General features: G+C 33.3%; 2 protein-coding genes across 2 annotated transcripts in view; one reads left to right on the forward strand and one right to left on the reverse strand.

Annotated features, from left to right (window-relative positions):
- LOC132718651 (ankyrin repeat and SAM domain-containing protein 6-like) overlaps positions 1-18,170 on the forward strand; it is a gene marked incomplete at its 5' end in the record, with an annotated part of 40,203 nt that extends 22,033 nt beyond the window's left edge. Inside the window, one exon of the mRNA XM_060702367.1 lies at positions 11,762-18,170. Coding sequence (XP_060558350.1) covers positions 11,762-11,804 — 43 coding nt within the window. The remainder of the gene's footprint in view (positions 1-11,761) is intronic.
- On the reverse strand, positions 4,099-5,167 carry LOC132718650 (ficolin-1-like). The gene has a single exon (XM_060702366.1). The coding sequence runs from the start codon at positions 5,165-5,167 to the stop codon at positions 4,436-4,438; it is 732 nt and encodes a 243-aa protein (XP_060558349.1). The 3' UTR covers positions 4,099-4,435.
- Positions 18,171-18,666: the final 496 nt, after the last annotated feature.

The following is an 18,666-nucleotide window of genomic DNA, read 5'->3' on the forward strand; positions in this document are numbered from 1 at the left end:
GACGTATAATGTTTTATTTCTGAATAAAGTATAAATTATTGTTATATAATCCATTAAAAAAAAAAAAAAAACTAAATTTGTGTGTAACATGCCTTGATTTTCCCAAGGAATTTTCTATCAGGCTGAAATGACCTCTTATATTGTTGTTCTTTCTGGTCATTCTACTTTTTAATTGGGCATTTTGTAATTTTACCCTTTCATGACCAGAGCTTAGATATTATAATTATTTACAGGTAATTAGCCAGGGGTATATTCTAGTAATTACAGGGATTAATTCTATTTTTAAATGAATGCTTATATAAAATGTATACCTTCAGTTTTGTAGAAAAGAAAAAATCAAAGCTTTTATCTTAAAATCAAATTAAAATTTTCACAAAATTATATAAAAAGGTCAATAATAAGATATCATATTTCATTTAATTATTTCTATAAATAGCAAAAAAAAACTACCCAGTTTGTAAGAAATTTGACTTATATATCAACCTGTAAAAAAGTATTTCATTTTATTTCAATGATGAACTGCCTAGAGTAAATACAAAGTTTCATTTTTTGTTTCATTGATTAACTGACATGTTTGTTTTTGTTTCAATGACAAATTGCCATGAGTAAATATAGTATTTCATTTTTGTTTCATTTTTGTTTAAACTTAAATGAATAAATATAGTGTAGGGTCATAATGACCTTATACTTGTATATAAAGAACTGAGCCCAGGGACCCTTTGATAGGGTAATTTCACATTGTTTTGCTGAAAAGAGGAATTTTATCTTTCAACATCAATAAAGTTCAGTTTTACATATTTAATGTTGTAAAAAGCAAATTTCAATAAGATACTTTTAAGGGTTTTATGCTTTTCGCAGGTAAGAATTTTAAAAAATAAGTAAATGAAGAAAAAATAAAATGAAAGAGGGGGAAAATATATATTCATTTGTGAGTGAATAAGTAGTTTGATCTGTTTCATTGATTAATTTCCATGAGTGAATAATCATTTCTTTGATTCACTGATAACTGTCATGAGTGAATACACTGTTTCATTTTGATTCTCTGATAAACTGCCATGAGTGAAAATGGCAGTTTGTTTTGTTTCAATGATACACTGCAATGAGCTAGTACCGTAATTACAGATTTTTAATTATGTTTCAATGATGAAATGCCATAAGTGATAATTACTACAGTAGAACTTCTATGAGTCGAACTTCAATAAGTCGATTTTCTCGATGTGTCGAAGTAAAATGAAAGTCCCGATTTTTCCCTTATATATTCCTTATAAAAACCTATATCTATGAGTCGAGATTTTATGTTTTCAAGTTTTTTCGATGTGTCGAAGTTTTTTTCGTGGTCCGTATGGAATTAATCTAGTACAATTTACCACAAATAAGTCGAAGATATTCGGTTATTTTGACACCTTCGATCTCGAGACATTTTCACACCTTTTCTGGCCGCGAAAGACGATTTCCGATCAACTTTACTGACAGGTGTAAATTACACATCCGAGTGTTCAAACAGCTTTTTGTATGCGTTTAAATGTGTGAAAAAATGCTTTAATTATTACTATTTTAATTGCCGTAGCAGTATTTGAAAGAACATGTAAACAGTAAGAAATATCATTTGAGTACTTCCGTGACCTGGTGTCGCGTAATAATCACACGCCAAATATTTACTTTAAGCTGGTTTAGTTATTGCCCTTTCGTATTGTTACGCCTTTTGTAACTTCATTGTTTACGTCAAAACAGGGAGTCCAAATCATTAGCCGTGAAAAGTTAAAATGTCATATTTATCATTGTATAATGTAAATATCAGATTAATGAACGAAAGAAAAACACGAGATAGGTTATGTTAAAGATCTTATAATTAGGGCTAGTCACGGGTTGAATTTTTGTTATGAAGTATTTTTGAAGACCGATTCATGAGTCGAAGTCCCGATGTGTCGAAGTTTTTACGCAAGTCCTCCAACTTTGACTTACCGAAGTTCTACTGTATTTCATTTAATTACCGGGTTTCGGCAATGCTGCACACAAGTCCTCTACAGTTAGATGAGTAAACAAAATTCAATCTGATAGAATGAAAAAAAAATAGAACAAAGAGATAATGTATGAATATTTATTAATCATTTTATTAACCATTTGATGATTTGCAATTTTTATGTAGCCACATGTTTATTTGTTCAAGGAGTTTGAGGATTATTAATATAGACAGGAAGTAAGAAATGAAGTGTTCATTGTTAATTTGTCATGTTATTATACATACAATATGCAAAAAATCTATATAAAAAGCTGATTAAGTTAAATTGTCAAATTCTTTTATACATATGAAGGACAGTACTAGTAAAGCACCAAAATTTACAAGAATTTTATCAGGTTTTCATGAAGATGATAAAATTATGAGATATTTATCTTATCTTAGGTATAAAATATATTGGAAATAAGCCCTTATATGGCAGCCAGGGGATCTAATAAATGAAATGTGAAAAGTTAAAGAGAGTTTAGCTAAATATTTTAAAGAGTTAAGCTGTATATTTCAAAGATTTTAGCTATAGATTTAATAGAGTATAGCAATTGAATGAAAAAAAAAGAGTTAAGCTATAGGTTAAATAGAAATTTAGGTATGGATTTAAAGAGATTTAAAAGAGCTTAACTATATATTTAAGAGTTAAGCTATAGATTTAATAGTGTATACATGTAGCTAAAGATTTAAAAGAGTTAAGCTATAGGTTTAAACGAGTTTAGCTATATGTTTAAAAGAGTTCAGCTATAGATTTAATAGTGTATATCTATAGATTGAAAAGAGTTAAGCTATAGATTCAAGAGTTTAGCTATAGATTTAAATAAGAGTTCAGCTATAGATTTAAATAAGAGTTCAGCTATAGATTTAAAAGAGAGTTTAGCTATAAATTTAAAAGATTTTGGCCATAGATTAAAATGCGTTTAGCTATTATGAGATTTAAGAGAGATTAATTTAGCTATAGATTTAGAAGAGAGCTTAGCTATGGATTTAAAAGAGAGGTTAGCTATAGATTTTTAAAAACGCTAGCTATAGATTTGAAGGTAAAAAAGACCTTTTTTTTGATTTTCCGAACTTGGCAATATGTACTAATGTAAAACTAAATTTTGTGGACAGAAATAAAGCACTTTTGATATCATTAAGAAAACAAACATGTCCAATATCAGTCAAAAGTTAACACAGATTCAAAAGCAAATGAGACAGTGCGAAAATCAAAAAACAAATTGCAAATAAAATGGAAGAACAATTTCCACAAACAGAATTTCAATGGCAAAATATTTACAAAAACTTTTTGTATACTGCAAAGAAATATTTTTACAAAACTTTCAACAATTTAATGTTTTACATAGGAACATTGCAACAACAAGTTTCTCCTTCAATGTAAAATTAACAGAATTTAGTCTCTGTGATTTTTGCTGTATGGATTCTAAAATTATAGAGCATCTTTTTTGTGAGTGGCAATGTGCAATTGCAAATATTCTGGAGTAATCTATTCAAACAATGGTTTAAACGAAATAGCAATATTTAAAATGTAACATATGACAATTTTTACATCTGTCTTTCATGCTAAAGGTAAGAAAACATCATATATTTTCCTCTTCTCAAAATACTTCGTATATACCAGAAAAATAAAAAATTAAAGAAACAAACTCCAGACATTAATATCTTCAAAAGGAAGTTTTAAAACAGATTAAAATAGAAAGACCTGTTACATTACACACAATTATACATAAGAAGACCTTGAAAATTGCTGGATAAATGTAATTGATTGTTTGGTATCTTAATAAAATCCATACAGAGAAATTTTTTCCCCACTTTCTCTGCCCCTTTTCTTGTGTACTGGTAATTATATAAATAAATGAACCTCTTAACTTTATAAAATATCTTATATTTTCAAAAAAGACATATATTTTTATCAATTATCTATCAATGTAAATTCTATAGTTATCTTGTTTATATTGTAGTCTTTTCATGTTTCATGTTTTCATGTATACTTTTCTTGAAATACAGGGGCCTTAACATGGTTCCAAAAAAAGAAAAAAAAAAAAAAATTATAATAAAAAAAATATATAAATATATATTAATTCTATAGTCACACTTTGCCTGCCTTATTATTACTCTGAAAGAAATTTTTTGAATGACCACATATATATAGTGTAAATGTCTGCGCGATATTCACAAAGTTTGAAGAATTGGAATCAATACATACATGTATATATGTATGTATGAGGCACTATATAATGTCAGGTAGCATTTGCAATTGACAAGGTATATATGGAATAAGTCAACCTGACAGTGATTCCACTATGCATGTGTGCAGTCTTTTTTCTTGATAAGCTATCGCAAGAAATATTTCTTTAAAGTTTACATAACAAAATACTACAAACATATTATTTTATAAACTTTATAACTGTGATAATATCTCAGTTTGTCATCTTAACGGAATTTCATTTCTACTTTTTTCAAACTGTAGCTATTATTCTTCCAATACCGCCAGTTAATTCCAGTATAATCCATTTTGCCAGGCTGGTTATAATACTGTCCATTAAGATTGGAATAGTGGCAACTCTTATACCACCATGCACCATGCCAACTTTTCGCACAATTGTCTGAGGCTGTATCCTGATCTCTATCATATGTTGAGAACATCATTCCATTATGATAATCAAGAGAATCTCCAGCAGTTCCACTGTATCCACTCACCTCCAGTTTGTAATTGTCTTCTTCTTGATATACCTTGAACTTACTATACTTGGCATATGCACTGTTTCCCTCAAAATCTTCCATATCTATTCTCAGCTCATGTCTGCCATCTGATGTCAGTAGACTCAAATGTTCATTGCCGAGCCAGAACTCGCCATTCAGATCACCAAAGCCGTTTTTATGCTCATTCCAGTTTCGATAAAAATCTGTTGTACCATTTAGTCTTCTTTGAAATACTACCCAGCCCCCACCGTCTGTAGTTTGGTCACAATAAATTTCCAAACCTTTTCGATGATTGTAAATTTTATTTTCCTTCTGATTAATTGTTCTTAACAAACGACAGAGGGAACTCCAGAATGAGTAACCACTGTGCATTAATGAAACAGTAACAAGTGTTTCAATGTTATCAATTTGTTTAGATATTTTCATATAATTTTCTGTGTTTAGTTGTACTTGTTCAGCCATACTTTTAGACGCTTTAATTTCAGGCGTTAATATGTCTTCGTGCACATTTTGGACCTTTTCAAAATTAGTGAGTAATTGATCAGTGTTATTAACAGCAATTTCACAATAATCTATAACATTTTGTTTAGGGATATCAAATTGTTTTCAATCTTTGGAATTTCCCGTTGAATTCTTACAATTTCAGTTTTTTCCTTGGTGAAGGCTGCCCTAAGTCTAGTGAAATCCTCTTTCAATGTATCCACTGTTTTAAAATCAATGTCACCAGCTTTTGATGCAACTGAAGAAACAGGCCGATCTTTTCCAATTGTAGCATTTAACACTTTATCTATGTCATCCAGTCGTCCTGTAATTTCAGCAATATCTTCATCTCTAAACGTAAACTCGGTATTAAGTCTAGTTTCTAAATGTTTTACCCTTAACTTTAGACGATCAAATTCGTTTGCTGAACTCGTCAAAGCAAATACACTGAAGAGAATGACTGTTACTTTACCAAACAACTGCATATTTATATGTAAATATTTCTTGAAGCTGGTACAAAATATTTGCCCATATCAGTTTAGAATAATTTGAAAACAACTTGAAACAATCCGATTCCTTTATTCTTAAGAACAAAATTTTATCCCATTCGTTCACTATTCTTTCAGTTTATGATGATAAATTTTCTCTCGATCGAAAGAATGTATTGTTTATACATTAATTTAAAATAACTACTTAAATGCTCTTATTCTTAAGAGGTTGTGAACTGTTCTCTTGCCTGTCAAAAGAAACAAATACAAGACGCATTGAAATGAAATGGCACCAGTTATTTTTTCCTCAAGTGTTTTAAGGAGAGATACTTGATACATTGTACCATTACATCATTAAATCTAATCATAATAATGTCAAGTATACATACAATTAGTAATTTTCCCAAACAAGTTTCACATGTTGTTTTGAATGTAATCTAAAATTTATTTCCGGTACAATAGTAGGACAAAAGTATTCAAATGCACGTGCCAGAATGTACATTATTTGAAAGCTGCCTCCTGATAAATAAATAAACTTAAGAATCTTTTCTCAGTTTATGTATTATTATAAATTATTTCTTTTTTTTTCTTTATTTCAACATATTAGATGTAGCAATAAATGGCTGACTGCGATTGGTTTTTTTTTTTGAAACCTTAATATAGAATAGTAAAAAAGAGTTTAAAACATATGATTTTATATACATGTATTAGAATGAACGACAAGAATGTCAAAGTAGTCAAGCAGAATGATAAAACTGAATTTGTAGGATCTATTGCATAATACTTATTTTGACTGCATATATAGAGGTTGCGAGTTAGCTCAGTTGGTTAGACCACTGGATGTCACTCTCGAGGTCCCACGTTTAATCCTGAGTAACACCCTTGGGTTTTTTCAGAGACACTTTCAGTGTTTCCCACCTAACCAGAGGTGTACTGGTAAGAAGCCCAGGTAATCCTCCCATGTATCAGTGCTATTCACTGGGCATGTAAAAGAATCAAAGGGTCTTTTCAATAAGAGCTAGGGACTGGTTCCCAGATTCCCTTGTATCTCATAGCTTTCTCTCTGAAGTGACAAGTCTAGAGTCATGTCTACCAAATCTGCCTAAGAAGCTCAGCTTAGCATTCTTGATGATTTTCTGGCCTGAGTACTACATTACATTACATTACATTAATTTACATTACTTTACATTACATATTTAACTATTTACTTGGGTTTAGCTAAATTAATCTCGCCTTGAAGCATAAGTGTATACATGGGACAGGATTAACTTGAGGACGAAAGATCTATTTCCTTACAGGCCTATTTACTCTATTTTTCCACCAGACTTACATTGTAAAAAATGGCCAAAAATACCTTAAATTCAGAATTTGTTTTTAAAGCTACATGCCTCCAGATGAGTCAAAATATCTCAATAAAAACAAACTTGAGAAAAATGTACTAGGTTTTAGGAATAGTGAAAGGATACAAGATTCAAGTAATATTTTATATTTTATGTGCCATTAATGACTGATTTTTCAGTATTTACAACTATATTTCTATTGCGTTACTAACGCAGTTAGGGCTATTCATGTATATTTTGACCACTTTTTGGTAATTAACATGGGTTGTAAGCGCCATTGATAATGTGTGTATTGCTTTTTAGCTCACCTGAGCATGTTCAGGGTGAGCTTTTAGGATCGATGATTGTCCGTTGTCCGTCCGTTCACATTTTGTTGTTAACACTCTAGCGGTCGCATTTTTGCCTCAATCATCATCAAACTTGGTCAGGATGCTTATCTAGTTGATAGCTCGGATGAGTTCGAACATGGGTCATCTCGGATGAAAAACTAGGTCACAAGAGCTAAAAATAGAAAAACCTTGTTAACACTCTAGAGGTCACATTTTTGCCTCAATCATCATCAAACTTAGTCAGGATGTTTGTCTAGGTGATAGCTTGGATGAGTTCGAACATGGGTCATCTCGGATGAAAAAGTAGGTCACCGGAGCTAAAAATAGAGAAACCTTGTTAACACTCTAGCGGTCACATTTTTGCCTCAATCATCATCAAACTTGGTCAGGATGCTTGTCTAGGTGATAGCTCGGATGAGTTCGAACATGGGTCATCTCGGATGAAAAGGTAGGTGACTGGCGCTAAAAATAGAAAAACCTTGTTAACACTCCAGCGGTCACATTTTTGCCTTAATCATCATCAAACTTAATCAGGATGCTTATCTAGTTGATAGCTTGGATGAGTTCGAACATGGGTCATCTCGGATGAAAAACTAGGTCACTGGAGCTAAAAATAGAAAAACCTTGTTAACACTCCAGCGGTCACATTTTTGCCTTAATCATCATCAAACTTAATCAGGATGCTTATCTAGTTGATAGCTTGGATGAGTTCGAACATGGGTCATCTCGGATGAAAAACTAGGTCACAAGAGCTAAAAATAGAAAAACCTTGTTAACACTCCAGCGGTCACAATTTTGCCTCAATTATCATCAAACTTGGTCAGGATGTTTGTCTAGGTGATAGCTTGGATGAGTTCGAACATGGGTCATCTCGGATGAAAAAGTAGGTCACCGAAGATAAAAGTAGAAAAAAAACCTTGTTAACACTCTAGAGGTCACAATTTTGCCTCAATCATCATCAAAACTTGGTCAGGATGTTTGTCTAGGTGTCTAAGGTGATAGCTTGGATGAGTTTCGAACATGGGTCATCTCGGATGAAAAAGTAGGTCACCGGAGCTAAAAATAGAAAAACCTTGTTAACACTCTAGCGGTCACATTTTTGCATCAATCATCATCAAACTTTGTCAGGAAGCTTGTCTAAGTGATAGCTTGGATGAGTTCGAACATGGGTCATATCGGATGAAAAAGTAGGTCACTGGAGCTAAAAGTAGAAAAACCTTGTTAACACTCTAGCGGTCACATTTTTGCCCTCAATCATCATCAAAACTTGGTCAGGATGCTTATCAAGGTGATAGCTTGGATGAGTTGAACATAGGTAATCCTTGATGAAAAACTAGGTCACCTGAGCTAAAAATAGAAAAACCTTGTTAACACTCTAGAGGTCACAATTTTGCCTCAATCATCATCAAACTTGGTCAGGATGTTTTTCTAGGTGATAACTAGGATGAGTTCGAAAATTGGTCATCTCGGATGAAACACTAGGTCACAGGAGCTAAAAATGGAAAATCTTGTGAACACTCTAGTGGCTACTGTTTTGATCCAAATATCCTGTAAATTGGTCTGAAAGTTTGTTTTGATGATTTCTAAGTCAAGTTCGAACATGGGTCATCTTGGATGAAAAACTAGGTCACACCGCCCAAATATGGAAAAACATTGTTAACATTCTAGTGGTCACATTTTCTACTCAATTATCATCAAACTTGGTCAGGATGCTTGTCTAGGTACACCGTAATTGCTCGGATGAGTTCGAAATTGCATGTGAAACTAGGTCACCGGAGCTAAAAATAGAAAAATCTTGTTAACACTCTACTCGCTACTGTTTTGATCCAAGTATCCTGGAAATTGGTCTGAAAGTTTGTTTTGATGATTTCTAGGTCAAGTTTGAATATGGGTCACCTGGGTAAAAAACTAGGTCACACTGCTCAAATATGGATAATCCTTGTTAACACTGTAGTGGTCACATTTTTGACTCGCCTGTCATGAGACTTGGTCAGAATGCTTGTCTAGGTAATTGTTTGGATGAGTTTGATGGGTCAGGTGAGCGATCTAGGGCCATCATGGCCCTCTTGTTTTATTAATCTTTCAGTCTGAAAACCTTTCACTGCCAGGTACCTGTTATATTGTATTGTCAGAGAAGTTTTTATTATATGATGTTTTTATGCCACCGCAGCATCTGCGATGCGGTGGCATATAGCGATTCACCTGTGTGTGTGTTTGTTTGTGTGTGTGTGTGTTATATAGATTATATAGTGAACTTAAAAAATCTTCTTGTGAAAAACCAATAGTCCAATTTCAACCAAACTTGGCAGGATTGATCCTTGGGTGAAGGGCTTCCAAAGTTGTTCAAAGAATTTCATTCCATGCAGAAATCTGGTTGCCATGGCAACCAAAAGGAATTATAAGAACAAATTTAAAAAATCTTCTTGTAAAGACCCAAAAGGCCTAGAGCTTAGATATTTTGCATAAGGCATTGTCTGGTAGACCTCTACCAAGATTGTTCAAATTATAGCCCTGGGGTCAAAATCGGCCCCGCCCCGGGGTCATTGATTTTCACTATATGTACATATAGTAAAAACTTAAAATACCTTATTGTAAAGACCCAAATAGCCTAGAGCTTAGATATTTTGCATAAGGCATTGTCTGGTAGACCTCTACCAACATTGTTCAAATTATAGCCCTGGGGTCAAAATAGGCCCCGCCCCGGGTCATTGTTATATAGATTATATAGTGAACGTAAAAAATCTTCTTGTGAAAAACCAATAGTCCAATTTCAACCAAACTTGGCAGGATTGATCCTTGGGTGAAGGGCTTCCAAAGTTGATCAAAGAATTTCATTCCATGCAGAAATCTGGTTGCCATGGCAACCAAAAGGAATTATAAGAACAAATTTAAAAAATCTTCTTGTAAAGACCCAAAAGGCCTAGAGCTTAGATATTTTGCATAAGGCATTGTCTGGTAGACCTCTACCAAGATTGTTCAAATTATAGCCCTGGGGTCAAAATCGGCCCCGCCCCGGGGTCATTGATTTTCACTATATGTACATATAGTAAAAACTTAAAATACCTTATTGTAAAGACCCAAATAGCCTAGAGCTTAGATATTTTGCATAAGGCATTGTCTGGTAGACCTCTACCAACATTGTTCAAATTATAGCCCTGGGGTCAAAATAGGCCCCGCCCCAGGTCATTGTTATATAGATTATATAGTGAACGTAAAAAATCTTCTTGTGAAAAACCAATAGTCCAATTTCAACCAAACTTGGCAGGATTGATCCTTGGGTGAAGGGCTTCCAAAGTTGTTCAAAGAATTTCATTCCATGCAGAAATCTGGTTGCCATGGCAACCAAAAGGAATTATAAGAATAAATTTAAAAAATCTTCTTGTAAAGACCCAAAAGGCCTAGAGCTTAGATATTTTGCATAAGGCATTGTCTGGTAGACCTCTACCAAGATTGTTCAAATTATAGCCCTGGGGTCAAAATCGGCCCTGCCCCGGGGTCATAATGATTTTCACTATATGTACATATAGTAAAAACTTAAAATACCTTATTGTAAAGACCCAAATAGCCTAGAGCTTAGGTATTTTGCATAAGGCATTGCCTGGTAGACCTCTACCAAGATTGTTCAAATTATAGCCCTAGGGTCAAAATTGGCCCCGCCCCGGGGGTCATTGATTTTCACTACATGTACATATAGTAAAAACTTTAAATACCTACTTGTAAAGACCCAAAAGGCCTAGAGCATAAGGCATTGTGTTGTAGACCTCTACCCAGATTGTTCAAATTATAGCCCTGGGGTCAAAATCGGCCCTGCCCCGGGGGTCATTGGTTTTCGTATATATGTATATAGTAAAAACTTTAAAAAAATTTCTTCTAGCAATTGACAAATGCTAGAGGTTAGATATTTTGCATGAAACATTGTGTAGTGAACCTCTAGCAAGATTGTTCAAATTATAGCCCTGGGGTCAAAATTGCCCCCGCCCCGGGGGTCATTGATTTTCAATATATACATATAGTAAAAAATATAAAAATCTTATTGTCTGTAGGTACAAGGTACAAGGCTTCAAAAACTTAAAATACCTTCTTGTAAATGCCCAAAAGGCCTAGAGCTTAGGTATTAATGCGGTGGCATAGCATTTTTCTCAAATGCAATCTTGTTGTAAACACCTTTTGACTGAGGGGTTGCCTTTAAGGGTTGAGGCATCAGAAAAAAACTTTCATTCAAGAGTGATTGTAAGAGGCAATTAAAGTGGGTTGGAATTACTTGGGGGAAAAAATGAAAAAAAAAACGCTTTCAAAATAATAGTGACAGTCAGTTAAAATATAACTTTTATTTCTTGTTTCTAAGTAAAAATAAATGTCAACCTTTACTATACCTTTGTGAAAAAGTTTTAGTAACCTCTCAATTGTTTTTCTTTACAGACAAATGTGGCTAAACCCTGGCGAGGTGGACCCAGACTCCTAGGAAAAAATAGTGTCAGAATGTATCTCATAACTCTGCATCACTAAATCAACCCATTCATTCATAAATCATCATTAGACAGTGCAGTGTCTTTCCAGTGTAGTTGTTGAGAGCCTATACATCTCATTTAACTATACATCTCATTTAACTAAAGGTTGATGCTAAGAACTGGTTTGTATACAAAATAATGAACAGAAGGCTGTCTTGGGTTTTTTCTCTTTGTAAAGTTGGAAATTCACCTAAAGATCTTTAGATAAAGCACAGACGGGAGCCTTGGGTTTTCCCTCTTTGTAAGGTTGGACATATACCTGAAGATCTTAAAATAATGCACAGAAGGGTGCCTTTCGTTCTCCTCTTTGTAAAGTTGGAAATTTTCCGAAAGATCTTAATAGTACTAGTGTTGCCCAACCATCTTAAAGGAGGAAAACAGATCATCATGGTAATATATTACCTTTAGGTCAATAGTTGATGTTTACTTGTCATATTTTTCTTATATATATAAAAACTGATAAATAATAGAAATATTGTTGACATATCTCTTTCATTTTTGAAGATCATTCATAAATGCTATATTTTTGTCAAAATGTAGTTCAAATTATTGGAAAATGGTAAAAATTGATTATGACTTTTCTAACACTGATTATTCTTAACCCTTGTGTTTTGAAAGTTAGCTCAGAAAGTAGTGTAATATATATATATAAGAAAATGAATCTGCAATTCTGTCTCAAGAAATATTTATGTTTTTGTTCAAAGTATGTACAATTATAATGTAATGTTAAAACTTATATAATAATATGTTTATGTCTTGTTTTAGATTGGGTTATATTATTAGATTGTGAAAACCTTGTTTTGTTTCTTAAAAATTTTATGTGAAGTCTAATACTGCAAAATCATTATTTTTATACCCCCGCACAACAAAGTTGTAAGGGGGGTATACTGGAATCAGCTTGTCCGTCCGGCCGTCCGGCTCTCCGGCCGTCCGGCCGTCCATCGGTTTTTTCTTGTCCGCCCAATAACTTGAGATTCCTTTGACCCTTAGTCTTCATATTTGGCATTGAGGTTAGTCATGATAAGTAGATGACCCCTATTGATTTTGAGGTCACTAGGTAAAAGGTCAAGGTCACAGGGGCCTTGACTTCAAAAAGCTTGTCCGCCCAATAACTTAAGATTCCTTTGACCTACAGTCGTCATATTTAGCATGGAGGTAAGTCATGATTAGTAGATGACCCCTATTGATTTTGAGGTCACCAGGTCAAAGGTCAAGGTCACAGGGGCCTTGACTTCAAAAAGCTTGTCCGCCCAATAACTTTAGATTCCTTTGACCCATAGTCTTCATATTTTGCATTGAGGTTAGTCATGATTAGTAGATGACCCCTATTGATTTTGAGGTCACCAGGTCAAAGGTCAAGGTCACAGGGGCCTTGACTTCAAAAAGCTTGTCCGCCCAATAACTTAAGATTCCTTTGACCCACAGTCTTCATATTTGGCATTGAGGTTAGTCATGATTAGTAGATGACCCCTATTGATTTTGAGGTCACCAGGTCAAAGGTCAAGGTCACAGGGGCCTTGACTTCAGAAAGCTTGTCCGCCCAATAACTTTAGATTCCTTTGACCCATAGTCTTCATATTTTGCATTGAGGTTAGTCATGATTAGTAGATGACCCCTATTGATTTTGAGGTCAAAGGTCAAGGTCACTGGGGCCTTGACTTCAAAAAGCTTGTCTGCCCAATAACTTTAGATTCCTTTGACCCATAGTCTTCATATTTTGCATTGAGGTTAGTCATGATTAGTAGATGACCCCTATAGATTTTGAGGTCACCAGGTCAAAGGTCAAGGTCACAGGGGCCTTGACTTCAAAAAGCTTGTCCACCCAATAACTTAAGATTCCTTTGACACACAGTCCTCATATTTGGCATGGAGGTTAGTCATGATTAGTAGATGACCCCTATTGATTTTGAGGTCACCAGGTCAAAGGTCAAGGTCACAGGGGCCTTGACTTCAAAAAGCTTGTCCGCCCAATAACTTAAGATTCCTTTGACCCACAGTCTTCATATTTGGCATGGAGGTTAGTCATGATTAGTAGATGACCCCTATTGATTTTGAGGTCACCAGGTCAAAGGTCAAGGTCACAGGGGCCTTGACTTCAAAAAGCTTGTCCGCCCAATAACTTAAGATTCCTTTGACCCACAGTCTTCATATTTGGAATGGAGGTTAGTCATGATTAGTAGATGACCCCTATTGATTTTGAGGTCACCAGGTCAAAGGTCAAGGTCACAGGGACTTTGACTTCAAAACGTTTGTCTGCCCAATAACTTTAGATTCCTTTGACCCACAGTCTTCATATTTGGCATGGATGTTGATCATGACTATAAGGTGACCCCTATTGATTTTGAGGTCACTGGGTCAAAAGTCAAGGTCACAGGGACCTTGACAAAAAAAAAGCTTTTCTTCTCATTTGCTAAAGAATGTCCTGTCCGCAATGTATTGATTTTGACATTTTCACATTTGAAGCATGTAGAATACATAATTTAGCAATGCACTGGCTTAGTAACCTCAGATTTGGCAGGGAGGTTGTCCTTGAGCTCTAAATGGCCACTGTTGATTCTGACAAAGTGGTATGCGGGGGTATTCACGCCATGATAGTGGCAGTTCTAGTTTGTGGAGAACTAATTTCCGTGGTTTTCATTAATATTTAATATCCAACGAAATTTTCCTGTCATCTGCTGTAAGATTATATTGCATTGCATTATTTACATTATACTTTTTTAAGAAAATAAACAGTCCACAAATTTAAGAACCCACAAAATTTGTTCTTTGTGACAAAACCACGAAATTTCATCCCCACTAATAAATTAAGTGAATTCACAAAACTTGTTTCATTGATAAAAAAAATTGGTAAGAAGGAAAAATACCTGAAAAAATTGCTGGGCTTTTTGCGAAAAGAATCATTTTATGCTGGATTTTACCGTGGCAGACAAATAAAACTCAGTGGTCTTTTAAGGCATTTTTTTTTGTATCCAGCTTTTATGATTTGGGTTTTTCAATGCATTATTGACTGTTTTGTATTAGAAATTTATTTTAATGCAAGAAATGTTTCAACCATTTTATTGTATGTATCACGTTTCTCATGTCATTTGTCATCGAATATCAAAATGTGTAGCTAAATTATACCTGCGGCTCCTGAATGTCAAGGGTACAAGCTTGACATGGTATATGATTATGCTTCTTCACAGGGTTCGTACAGTCTTAAATGGGCTTAAATTTGAGACCCTTTCTTAGATAGTGCTTAAAAAATGATAAAAAGTGCTTAAAAAGTCCTTGAATTTTGGCACTGGATGTCTGTACAAACCCTGCTTCATGTTACACCAGTTCTGATTAATCCAGGATGCTGATTCTAGAGTAATTGAAATAAATTTACAACATAAATTATAATTATTGATATTAAAATTATTAAATTTATTAAGTTTATACCAAAAAAAAAAATTGTAAAGTTATAAATATATATAACTACATAAATATACATGTATTTGCAAATGCATGAGTTAATTAACATTGTATCCATTAAAAATATAGAATCTTCATACGACTTGCATCAATAATATTGTTGTGGCAGTAAAACAATTTTCTTTGTCAAGTGTTAGAAATATTTTTGCTTACTATTGTAAGATCTGAATATGTTCTTGTCTGTGATGTATACTGTATTAGACACACGTGTTGTGATTTACTTGTTAGCAATTGATTGTTGTATGATATGCCCTGGAATTAAATAATTGATGACTTGGGAAGAGTCATCTTCATTCTATTACTTGACCTTTGATGATATTTTCCTGAGAAATGCCAGAAATTCATTTTGGTTTATTGAAATTTGACAAATACCCAAAAATGTGCTTTACTTTCAAGATGGAATTTTTGAAATTTCAGGAAAAGTCCATTAAAGATGTTTAGCTAGGTATTATGGATTAAGGATGAAGCATTGGGTTTTATAAGCTTATTTTATTTCATGGATTATTTATTGCCAGTATTATATCTATGTTGTGTTGAATCTTTTATTTCCTTTATGTTTTTGTTGGGTTTTTTTTTTTCTTTAAAAATGTTATATGATTGTATAAGTACGTGTACTTGAGTTTTACTCTTGTCCCCTTGTTTTTGTAAACATGTATGGTGATGTGATTCCTGCTAGCAATTTCTCTCTTGTGTTGTTATTATTATTATTACATGTATTATTTTTCATTGCAAAAACTATCTTTGCATAGAGAACTGTTTTGTTGACCTTTTGGACACAATATATCACAATTTTCCTGAGGTAAGAAGCAGGGGATGGACTACATGTATACACAAGTTAATATGCAATAACATGTCCTCTGTAGTTACTGACAAGATTTTTCATGTGACTTTTTTTTTCAAAGAAGTCTTGGATTTTATAGTAAATCACGTTGAGGATTATCTGCGACTATATAAACATTGATTGAACTAAATGTTGTGTGATTTGTGTACAGTAAATAAATGTTTTAACATTTTTGGGAAAAAAAAAAACAACCAAAGACTGTTTAGCAAAGATACAATTTGGTATAATTTTGTAAACAAGTTGGTATAAATTTTATTGGTAAAAACTATTTTGTTTACAAATTGGTATAAAAGTTATTGGCAAGTACACTTTTATAATCAAATTTGTATTGAAAGTTTAACAGTTATGTATGTTAGTGTGTTTATAACATAAACTTGTTTTTCTCACACTGTTAGGGTATGGTTTTATTTTGATATAACAAGGTGCTGTATATTTATATGTTGGAGTGCTTCACTACGTGGTAGATTTGTTAGGTATATGATATTTGAAGATAACACTGTTTTTTTATGTTCACAAATTCTAGTTAAATGTTATATTGTTGAAGGTGTATCTTTTGAAATAAACACTTGACCTAAAATAAACACTTAACCTGAAATAAACACTTAACTTGTTGGACTTGAAAGTGATCAGCATTTATCATCAGTCAAGAGCCAGGCCAGCCTGGGTGTCCCTGCACTATTACCAGGCTGTGGCTGACCAACATTTTTTTTTTATCTTGATGCCCCCCAAAACTGATAATGGTCAGTTTCAATCATGAAGGCGGACAAGTCCACTAAAGAAATACAGAAGGGTTAGGGTTTAAGATTTGATGTGTTGACAGTATGGGTTGATTCTGTAAGGTAAATATTTGGCACTCTGACTCGAATTATTGGATAAATTGACTTTGTATGAATTGAATATATATGTAAGTACTGAGGTTTTGTTAATGAAATCAAAGGTTATTGTACATGAAATTTTTTTTGAAATCATTTCATTTTAACTTTTACAATGCTGAATTTGTGTACTGTAATAGACTTTTTTCCCTGCTTTGAACTTTTTAACAATGTATTAGTTGTTAAAAGAATTATTAATTATCGCAACCTTTTAAGTCATCAGAATATAACCTGGTCAATTTGAACAGATTTACAGGCTAACCTGGCTTTATACAAAGGTTTTGCAGTTTGTATTATTGCATGATTAGTTCATCAGGTTACAAATAATTGATGTTCAAAAGTAGATTTTTAAAGTAGTGTCTTGGATCTCATTTGAAATGTTCATTCATTATAATAATGTTAATTGATAACTTTGGAAACTTAAGGTTTTCTAAGTACAGGATATGAATTCTAGAAATTATTGAAACTGTATGATGTGACAAATTTATAAACGACTAGAAAGGTATGCAGGCTGGCCTGCTTCTATATAGTGGTTAAACAAATTAATATGAGCCTCTTCACGACAAAACTAACGTAATGCGTTTGCGACCAGCATGGATCCAGACCAGCCTGTGCATCGGCGCAGTCTGATCAGGATCCATGCTGTTCGTATCAGTTTCTCTACTTGTAATAGGGTTTTTAAGCGAACAGCATGGATCCTGATCAGACTGCGCGAATGCGCAGGCTGGTCTGGATCCATGCTGGTCGCAATAGCATTACTTTGGTTTTGTCATGACGCGGCTCATATGTATACTAAGGTTCCCAAGGAATGATTAGAATGCTGTTGTTTTTTTTCCCATAAAGGTATTCACGGAATTGCAAGACTTACAAGTTCATCTCTATATATTTGCTGGGGATAGAGTTTAGTTTGGCGGACCCCTGAAATAAACAACTGTTCATGAATAATATGCTTTTATCCTGTTCAGATGTGTATTTCTGAATGTAGTTGTTGTTTTTAGAAATGAATATGTAAAACAGCAGGGCTGTGGGGGCAACAGACACAAATAAAAGCAAGTACATATATATTAATATTGTTTATCTTCTGGGGTCGGCTAAACTGGAAAGTGTTCCCTTTGCAGGACTAGTCTCCCTCTTAAGAAACAAACTGAATACTAGTATATAAAGGTGGATTGTAGATCTTTAAAAATCTAGCTGTGTTTACTTGGCTATGTTTGTTAAACTTTTTTAAGCCTGATTTTAAGACAGGATTTTGTTGTTTTGGGTTTTTGTTTTGTTTTTTTTTTTTCAAAATTTTATTTGCTTTCAGACGTTTTTTGCTTTGCATAGTTATTTTGATACTTCACATGCAGTGCCATTCAATAAATCTTACTCCATGTTTTTTAACAAAAATATTTATTTTATCAAGTTTTGAATTATGTATCAAACATAATTGAATTGTTCAAAGTTTAGAAGCTTCCTTTGTATTTATTTAAGAGGGTAATTACTAACCTGCAAATGACTCCAAAGAGGAGTATATCATAAGGAAAAAATTTACTTTGACTAAGGACCTCTAAAAAACAGAATTTGTTAATGCTTTTGCATAGATTTTTTATTTACTTTTTATTTTACAAGAATTTATTATTAATTTATTGTATTCTATTTATAGAT

This window comes from Ruditapes philippinarum, unplaced genomic scaffold (assembly GCF_026571515.1).
Source record: "Ruditapes philippinarum isolate M1 unplaced genomic scaffold, ASM2657151v2 ctg4635_1_1_1_1, whole genome shotgun sequence".
NCBI lineage: Eukaryota > Metazoa > Mollusca > Bivalvia > Venerida > Veneridae > Ruditapes > Ruditapes philippinarum.

What these genes read in the sequence shown, in the direction of transcription:
- LOC132718650 (XM_060702366.1), bottom strand. Translation starts at nt 5,167, where the DNA reads ATGGCTGAACAAGTACAACTAAACACAGAAAATTATATGAAAATATCT.